Source organism: Micropterus salmoides, unplaced genomic scaffold (genome assembly GCF_014851395.1).
Source record: "Micropterus salmoides isolate LMB-PRFRI ecotype aquatic unplaced genomic scaffold, ASM1485139v1 Ms_hic_scaffold_14, whole genome shotgun sequence".
NCBI lineage: Eukaryota > Metazoa > Chordata > Actinopteri > Centrarchiformes > Centrarchidae > Micropterus > Micropterus salmoides.
The window spans coordinates 17,282,726-17,292,858 of record NW_024040485.1 but is presented as its reverse complement, the minus strand read 5'-3'; the positions used below and the strand labels follow the sequence as shown (position 1 = coordinate 17,292,858).

Genomic DNA, 10,133 nt, shown 5'->3' with positions numbered 1-10,133 from the left:
GCTGTGTTCGCGTGTGTGCGTGTGAGGGTGGGGTGTCGGTGTTAACTGATACAGGATCAAGCTGGGTGGTCCAGGGCCTACACATACACCATTTTTGTGTACAAATAAACTTAACCCCCACGCCATTGTGGTCTCCCCTCCCACTGCTTTTTTCTCCATCTCTGTTCTTCACAGCTGCACAGTGTGTACCAGTCTGTGCTCCGCCCTCTCAAAGACCTGCTATTAGGAGACAGTAATGATCTGATAATAACTAGTGTGGTGAACAATTACACAGATATACCTGGAACTGACAGTCAAAATGTCCGTCTTTCTTTCAACGTGTAACAATTTTTGTTTATTTTCTCAAAGCAAATAACTAAAACAAAAAAATGGGGGGAAAAAGCAACTAGACAAAACAAATAAAAACACCAAGATGCTGATTCATGGGTGTAATCACTTGTCTTTATTTGGACACAATGTACAAAAAAGCCTATTAGAAGCTGTAGAACTGTCAAGCAGCATGGCAGGCTTTTGATAGGTCGGTCAGCCGATGAATTAGAGGTCCTCCGTATTTTGCTATCTCATTGGTTAATGAGGCAATTCCACTCCTTCCCCTGTGGGAGCTAGATCTCCATCAGCTGGTCTGTTCCAACAATGACCTCGTTAGTCCTCTCAGCTGAAGAAGAGATAGAAATATATAAATTCACACAGAAGGAAAATAATATATCAAAGGCAGGTTGCTGTTGTGCAAAGCCCTCAGGAGATTTTTGTGAAATCTGAAGTTTTAAAGGGTTAAGAAATCTAAAAGACCCTTCAGGCATAGTGGTGAAGCGATACTGTTGATTGTTAAAAAAGATGGGACAGGACAAAAATTTGTATTTCTTAGATGGTAAACACAACCAATAAACTGCATTTTTCACTAAACACATCTTGAAGGCATACCAACCTTTACTGGATATGGCCTGGCATTTTTATGTGCTATCAGTCAAATCATAACAAGCAGTTATACATGATTAGCTAACTGAGGTTATATCTGAAAAAGCAATCAAGCAATCTGAACTCACCCCAGCATTATAGTTTGAATGTGACTAGTGTCTGTGGACATTTCCAGTTGTGGTGTGTCAAATTTGTGTTCAGAAACTATTCTACTACTAAGATAAATATGGACTACAGACGTCAACAACCATCCCGCTGGTTTTGCATGTTTTATCTGATTTAAGGTACCAAGCGATGTTTTTGACAACTACTGGTGCTTTGGAGCAATGTTTTTACGACTGGGTTCCCATTTTGCGAGCAAATGGGCTATGTGATATTCACTATTGCCTCTGGTGCAATGCTATTCTGCATCGCTGGTGGCAGTAACATGCAAAGAAGGGTAGCACTGAGCCGGCAGTGAATAAGACTGCAAGCAAACTCATCTTTTGAGCTTTGACAATTTTAGAGAATTTTGAAATTTGTGTCTTGTATATAAAATTTGAAATGGCTCAGCCCCTCTTCTACCCCATGACTTACGTTTAATTCTGTTTGGAGAACTCAAGAACATCCTTTCCTACTCTGCGTATGTATCTTGTTTGCCAAGTTTCTTTAGTGTTGTACTATCACTGTGTGGATGACTTGACATTTCGCTAAGCCACGCCCTCCTTAGTTACTGTTGCTAAGCCTGACAAACTGTGGGACCTGTTGGAGTTTTAGCAAGGCGCTGCCACTGTCTTTTACTGCAGTCCTTGGAGAAATATTGTCTAATTTCTGGAAAAAGCGATCTCAGAAAGAAGCAGACAGTTTTGCAGTTGCATTGTGCATTTGAAGGTTGTATTCAGGCTATTCAAACAGACATGAAAAAAATAAAGACAGAAGCTAAAGCCTACTGATCAGAGTAAAAGTGAACCACCGTATTATTATTATTGACTATTGAGAAAGAGGACAACGATATTAAGGATCGACACTGCTTCTGTACAGCTGGGTACGTTTATATTCAGTATTACAATCATTAAAAACCAGAACAGTAGGGCTTTGTTATGTTACATTCAGTAGTAAGTTTGCTAGCGTTAGCTAAATAATCTTACATTAGAAACAGCAAAAAAAGCTAGAAGACTCATTTTGCATTTGAGTCAATGGAGCGCAGCCATGAAAGTGTTGGACCACAGTTAGAGCAAGTCCTATACTGCACTGTGATAGGCCAGCTGAGTTTTTGGGGTGTGGCTTAGCGAAGGGTCAATTGTGACCTGCCAAGGGACTGCAAATGAAAATTAGCTTTAAGCTAACTCTGGTCAACATCCTTGTTTATTATGTTTAATCTTGTACATTGCACTTCCCCCCCCCAACTAAACTAAATAAATAGCAAACATGGATGCAAACTACTCACTATTTTAAGTATTCAAAATATTGAAATAATAAGAATAGATGTTTTTTTGACCTTAAGGATACACAAAATAGCTTTTGTTGTGAAACACTGAATGAAAACATCAACATCTGCTGGGCACCAGTATAAAGTATGCAAACTTTGAGAGCTGGCAGCCAAACACTGTGTTATCAGACTGAGCTAACAAAATAAAACCTATAAGAAGACAATAATCAAAAATTCTCTTGCAAAATGTGGTAGTTTTCTGCATAAAAAAGTTTAGTGGCAGGTCAGCTCCTGGGAGTTTCCTCAAGAACATCAACTAGGGGAGTTTTCTAAATAGTCCTTTGCTCACAACTTTATTACAAGATGCAGATAACCTAACTTTTGGCACTAAGGTGCTTACTCTGATGGAACACCCCTTAAGTAATTTCTGCATATCAATTTTACAGTTTTTTTCAATTGCCAACAAGCTTTTACCTGAACTTACTTTATTGAAACTCTTAACATAGCAACACACCTACCACATACCATTAGCCAAATAGTACATTTCCTGCTCAAAATCACATTTTGTTCTTTAAACACAAACTCTACATTTCAAAATGCTAAAAAACATTCTCTACATACACAAACTATCAAAACACAGCAGACTCAAAATCAAATCATTGTCAAAATACTAGCATGTTTTCTTTCCAAGAGGACCAGATCAATCAATCATAGCATAACAACTTTCTAAATACAAACAGCTGATGGCATTACAAAAACTGCATTACTCTTTATTTGTGGCCCTGCGATGGACTGGCGACCTGTCCAGGGTGTACCCCGCCTTTTGGTAGATGTAAGCTGGGATTGGCGCCAGCCTCCCGCGACCCTGTACGCAGGATAAGCGGTTGACGATGGATGTATGGATGATGGACTCTTTATTCGCAAAATGAAATTGCAGCCAGTAATCAACAAATAATCCAACCTATGTGGCTTTTGGTTCAAAATGGGTAAAAATACTGTCAAAATCTTTTGTGTTCCTTCTGGGCCACTTCACTCCTCCAACGAACACCATCTTGCTCTGCCATCCCTACACAAAAAGCAATCATGGTCTCAGCTGTTCTCATCTGTGACACTGCAATTGTGAAACAAGCTACCACATGCCATCAGAGCAGGGGTGTCCCTCTCTAACTTCAAGAAGCTCTTCAAAACTCATCTCTTCCGAGAACACCTCCTCTTTTATAACATCACTAACCCTTACCCTTGGCTCTTCTTCTTCTTCTTTCCTTCCTTCTTCTTCTTCACAATTATCTTGTATTGATTGCACTATTTGTTAACTCTTACTTCTTTCTTTATATATTTACTCCATTGATGAACGTGGTAATAGCTCTTACTAGTATTTATTGTCACTTGTAGATCTCTTACTGTATTGATGATTTGCTGATGCTGTTGTTCCTCAAAGGTAAGTCGCTTTGGATACAAGCGTCTGATAAACGAGTAAATGTACAGTAAATGTAAATACACGATTCCATTAAAAACAAAAAAAATGCACAGAAGGGAAAGAATCCAAAATGATCTTCAGCATTTGGCCACATGTTCTCATCTAATGTCATCCCTTGCGATGCAACTGGACAGAAACACCTACCCTGGTTCAGCGACTCCTTTCTCTGGCCCTCTTCCTCTCCTTGACCCAACTATTCTTCTCCCTTTATGGGATTATTCTTTCTTTCTTTCTCTCCTCTTCTGTGTTGTTCTGTATCCACATTGGATAAACTCAACTCTGCAAAGTCCCCTTTTTACTGCATTGTGTATGTAATTGAAAGAACTTCAACACCTGTATATGTCTCTGGTTGAGATTTCTGTGGTTGATCTATTTTAACCAAATTACAAAAAATCAGCTATTTCTCAATGTTTCAATATGTTCATTCAGAAATGCTTATCAGCTGTTTCAATAAAGATTTTGAGCTGCTATTGTAGCAGAAGTAGATGCATTATACATTATTTAAGGTTTTGAAAATGATATCTTCATTTCTGACATGTTGTGTGCTAGCATTTGTAAATAACACAAAAAACCATCCATAGATTTGGCATTGGGTAAGCTTGTAGGTAAAGAAAAACTTTCAGAAATGGTTTAATTGACTGCATATTCTGTGTAAATAACATGAATTGTGTTAATGGTATGGTAAAAACAAACCGATGGTGGGGCTAACTGTGTTAAGAGTTTTGAAAATGTGACTACAGATTGGACAAAAGGATGTTAGCGGTTGTAAAAAACTGTAATACCATAGTGAAATGAATGGATAATGTATAACCACGGTAAGTAAGGTGCTTTAATTTATTTGAAATCCGTGCCAAAATCTTCAGAGTGATAAGACTTAGGTCACCCTGGCCTCTACCTGAACCTCACAAAGAGAAATAGATTATGCTTGAAACTGAGTCTGTCAGCATTTTCTCGCAATCTCTCTCAACCCAAAGCTAGTTCAGCATGAGGAGAGAAGCCGCTGCTCCTCCCTCAATTTCCCCATCTCCGAGCATCGGTACTGATCCAAAGCAAACGGTGGCTGAGAGTAATGTTCCATCTGCACAGGCAGGTTTTAGTGTGAAGGAATCTGTTGCTACCCTCTGTTGCGTGGAGGGGAGGACAAATGGAGGAGAGGGACAACAGGAGAGGGAAGGAGAGGGAGTGACCGGAAAGAAAGGGAGGAAAGGTTACTTAATTTGGGTCTGTTGATTCATCAGTAGCTAATATAGTGTTTAAATGTATTAAGACTATATATTTACTTATTTCTCCTGCTGGGCCAGCGAGAATATACAGTTCCGACTCCGATCCGAATTAACAAATGAAGAAGAATAAAACAGCATTTGTTCATGAACAAGACTGAATTGTTTGGTAAGTGCTTATTCTAACCAAATATGTACAATTAACAATTAAATGTAATGTCAGGATGCACCATTAGATAAGAACATGGTGTCATCATTCTAGATGTATGCCCACTGTTTTAAAGCATACATAGTATGTATGTATGTATTTTTTAAAGCACCCAGAGGGAGGTATGAATCTTTTAAATATCAACATCTGACAGACCTGTTTCTGTGTGTCTATCTGTGTGTGGCTAACTGGCAGGGTGGTCCTTAGCTGCTAGCAGCTTCAGCAGTAGAGTGGGTGTGTAATGTCTTTAGCAGCCTACGGTTATCCAGCTAGATTGTGCTTTCTTACAATACAACATCAGTCAACATGAGTGCAGGTTTATGATTAGTGTAATGCGTAATATAGATTCATCTAATCTCACCCTATCTAGATTAACTGATTGATGGAAAAAAATGTTTTACCAAAAACTGTGGATGTTTTGAAGGAGATTTTTAAAACAGCAATGTCAACAAATTATTCAAAACTAAAAAATGCCTTACTCCCCCCTTTGCCCCCATGGGTTGAGAAGGATGACTTGTTGAAGATTAGTGTATTGTATAGCACATGACATTGGCTTGTCTATAATCCAAAATTATGAGAAAAGATGAGGAAAATAATCTTATGTTTTAAGGTTGTTTTTGTTTTTTCCTGACTCTGCTCAAGTGGAAATGGATTTTTATCTAGCTATCCCATCTCCAGTTTTGGAAGAAGGGTTTTTTTTAAACAAGGGTCTTCCTGAAGTTTCTCCCTTTTTTGTTGTGTTTTTCTGTATCTAAACTGAGAGTAAGAATAAGAGACCATTTAATTCTGTATACACTGTAAAGCCCTCTGAGGAATAACATGCTGTTTTGACTATCTACAGTAGATCATTTTTAAAATGTCTATTAAAGAGACAAGGTGTTTTATAAAATAAAATAAAAAATGCACTAAAAACAGCAGAGACTCTGCATGTGTGTGAGTGACAAACAGTAAGTAACAGTTGTGAGACAGTTTATGCAAAACAATTATGTAACCAGTGATCCAAGTTTGCAGACTTTTATAACATTAACGTTAGCACATCGTTGCTGGCCAGCAAGGAAACCTTTGCCCCCCCCAAAAAAATAAATAAATAAAGCTGAAGCCAAGAACAGTTTTGTTGCAGTGGTCGCTCATTGGATGCTCCAAAAAGGCTCAACTGTTTTTTAGGCGAGTTTAGCTCAAATTCACACTGTTGTTACTTAGAGCACCCCGTTGCTCACTCAATTAGGCTGCTCAGTCTGGTAGCTGAGGTTGCTCTCTCTTTCTCTATGTGTGTGTGTGTGTGTGTGTGTGTGTGTGTGTGTGTGTGTGTGTGTGTGTGAGTGAGTGAGTGAGTGAGTGAGTGAGTGAGTGAGTGAGTGAGTGAGACAGAGAGAGAGAGAGTGTGTTGGATGTGGCCGGAGGCTGCTGCTGTTGAATTCCGGGTGGTCCTGTTCTGGCCCTGCTCTCTAACCTCTCCATCAATGTGACACACACACACACACACACACACACACACACACACACACACAGCTAGCTTTGGGGACAAGAGGATTAAGGAAATAAAATAATCTTTAACAAATCTCTCTATCACACAGACTTCAGAATTAGTAAAATTTTGTAGTTGGCTTGTACACTTTGGACTTATTAACAGATACCACACACAAACGTTGATACCTTATCTGAGTCAGCCGAAGAGAAGTATTGGGGGTGGACAAAATAACAGTAACAACTAAACATGTACATGACAAGCTTTAAAAGATAGTGTTTATTTGCAAAGTTGTTGTACTGAATAGTGTTATAATGTAAGGTGTTTCTGCCATTTTATCCGATCTTTGTTTATTTTTGTCCAGTTGTTTTAACTTGGGGATGCAAAATGTTCAACTACTGTTTGTTTTGCTACATTCAAATGCCTAAAATGCTAACATGTACTTTCAGTCGGACTTCCAGCTTCACTGGGTAACGAAATAAGAGAGGCTGTTGAGTAAGACATCTTGTGCTGACACTAACGGTGAGAAGAGATTTAAAACGACACACACTAAAATCAAGTAATAGTAGGAATCAAATATTTTTTGCTTGTGTTTTTGCTAGTGGTCCTCACCCTCTGGTTCAATGCGTTGTCCGTTTCCCACCAGACAGTATTTGAGATCTGATCCTCTGCCGATGACGACATTACTGCAGATCACACTGCCCTGGATGTTACACCTGGAAATAACACATACAAGACAGATAAATCACATTCTGCTTGTATTTTCTACAGCAGCGGTTCCCAACCTGGGTGTCCGAACTCCCCATGTGGTCCCAAGATAAATCTGAGGGGTCACATGATAATACACGGAAATACAAAGAATACCAATATTTCTGTTACATGCTTATTAGGTTTACTTTTTCCTCCCTGTAGAATCGTTGATACTTTCACTTATTTAAAGACACTGAACTGCTCGTAACTCATGTCAACGTTATGGCCATAACTCGTGATGTGAGGTTGCTTCATTTTACACTTTACTAATGTACATGCAGATACCAGTTTATTAGGTACACCTAGCTAAAAAAGAATGCATTCTAATACAACAGCCCTGCAGTACATCCTTTGTTCAGTTTTCGATGGTGTTAATTCTTATTTATGGTACAAATAAAATAAAAATCAACAGGATCAATTATGAAATATTTACATCCACTCAATAATATCCCTAAACCTTGAGTTACTACATCAACACCTGAAAGTTGTGAGCCAGTGGCTCATTTCTGGTACAAACTGGTTTACAAACTCTTGAGTAATTAAAGATGAATATTTTGCTGGGATGGGTTCGGCGTTAAAACAGGATTTTCCTCTCTGCAGCTTGCTCTTGGGGACTGCTGAGGATTCAAACATGTTTATGGTTTTCTTCACCGTACCTTATGTACATGGGCGCATACACACAGTTAAGAACATTTATACTGGGAGCTGCCCAGTGCAACCAAAGCCTTCCACTGTTGGCTTATAAGCTTCTCCAATGGCACAGTTGTGGAGTGAGTGCCATACTTGGGGTCAAACTGACAGTAGGAACATTCAGCCTGTTTGCCCCATCAGGGACGCCCCCCACCTGCTCTGAATACTCAGACATATCCAATCAACTGAACCGAATGACATGACATTACCATATATATTAAAGAACAACAGCAGCCCACGCTGTGAATGTGTGTGTGTGTTAAGACATTGTTGGCCCTGTGTTACAGTCCCACCTGAGCAGGCAGTGCCAACCAACCGTGCAAACTCACATTCAGCCAAACCATCACCATAAAATTCTTGGAGTTGAGACACAGACAGTCTTGACACAGACAGTGTGTCCTGTGTCGGCTAACCGTGGAGGGTGTGTATGTTTAAGTGTGTGTGTTTCAGCAGCTTGGGGAGCCCGGTGGAGAACACATGTTGGTCTTGCCCAGGCAGTGACGCACACACACTTGGCCCTCTGCACCTCACACACACACACACAACAGGTTTGTATTGGCCCATTCTATTCAGGTGGTTAGGCCTGCAGGGAGAGGGAGAAAAGAGTGTGTGTGTGTGGAAGTGGCTACCTAGGAGGTGGTGGTGGTAGTTGGTGATGGGAGATTACAAGATTCAGAGTTTTGTAACATTAGAGAGAGAGGGAGAGAAAGAGACCACCAAAGAAGCCTTCAGAGCTGAAACACCACTAATTGCTAACACCAGGACTCCTCCTTGCCATGACCCCCCCATCCTCTCTCTCTTTCTCTCTCTCTCTCTCTCTCTCACATACACACACACACACACACACACGTCCACCCCCACCTTCTGTGCCAACCCCCCCTGTAAAGTTGACCCCTACTATCCCCCTTCCCAAACACGCAGCGCTTTGTCAACAAGTTCTGGTCAGCTCCAAACAAAGACACCAGAAATGCAAGGGGGTTTCTGCGACATGGCCTGGGTCTGCTAATCCCCTCACACTGGCTCTTTCTTTCCTTCTTTCTCCTTCCTTCTTATGTCCTCAATAAAAAAAAAAAAAAGAGAAGAAAGAATTGCAATTTCTTTCTTGCGTACTAGCTTGCTTTTCCCCTCGCTTCTTTCTTCCCTTCTCCCGTCTCTCTCGTTCTTTCATGCTTTTGTGCGTGCACCTACATGGGCATGATGAGGGTCCCCATGCTGGCTGGCTGGGGTCCCTGAAAGGCTTAAGAAGAGATGGAGAGAGACAGAAATAGAAAGAGAGAAAGAGACCGAGAGGGAGAGATGGCGCGGAGGCCTTGATGGAGAGAAAAGAGAGGGAGGAGTAAGAAATTGAGATAAAAGAAAAGGAGCCTATGAATGAGTGCATTAAAATCCAGGCCAAGATGAGTCTCTTTTCACCAGGATTTCTGGCTAAGAGACTGAGCAGATCAATCTACATGCTAATTCTACAGTATCTACTGGCACTGTCTGTACAAGTCCTCTTTTGTTGCAATTAAGCATTCAATTTTAACCACTTTAACTACTGGCTACATTTGACAATCCTGATGTGCAATGACGTGGCTGATCATGATGTATCACCATTGTCATCTCCTGTATAGCCCTTCTGAGTTTCCTCAACAAGTTGTAGTTGTTTTTCTTTCCTGGTTCATTGAGGTGATATTTCAGCTGAAAAGGAGTTGCAATGACGTCAAATCGGTTGGTTTCTACTGCTGATTTCTAAGATGGAAAGCGGCACATCTGTAGAATTTTTGCACATCTTTGGTAGTTTCTGTTTTCTGTTGGAAATTATGTCTAGCGGCCATCACAAAGAGCACCAAACCATAAAGAAAAAATTTGCGCATTGAAAATATAACAATATTACTAAGAAAAGGCCAAGCAAGTCATTACATTTGGGAAGATGTAATCAGTCCTTACAAACTCATGCCGTACAGCCAAATGTCTTCAAATGCACAGAACTTTAATTCCTATGTAGAGATCCCAAAGTT

General features: G+C 40.2%; 1 protein-coding gene across 2 annotated transcripts in view; it reads right to left on the bottom strand.

Moving 5' to 3' along the window:
- Nucleotides 1-419: 419 nt before the first annotated feature.
- The window catches only part of eif2b3 (eukaryotic translation initiation factor 2B, subunit 3 gamma), a 35,069-nt gene continuing 25,355 nt past the window's right edge, over nt 420-10,133 (bottom strand). The window contains exons 10-11 of one of the 2 annotated variants that reach the window (XM_038718069.1): nt 7,306-7,409; nt 420-655 (exon numbers count right to left, since the gene is read on the bottom strand). In XM_038718069.1, the coding sequence (XP_038573997.1) occupies nt 603-655; nt 7,306-7,409 (157 nt within the window). In that variant the 3' untranslated portion in view covers nt 420-602. The remainder of the gene's footprint in view (nt 656-7,305; nt 7,410-10,133) is intronic. The other variant, XM_038718068.1, reaches the window with a different exon arrangement.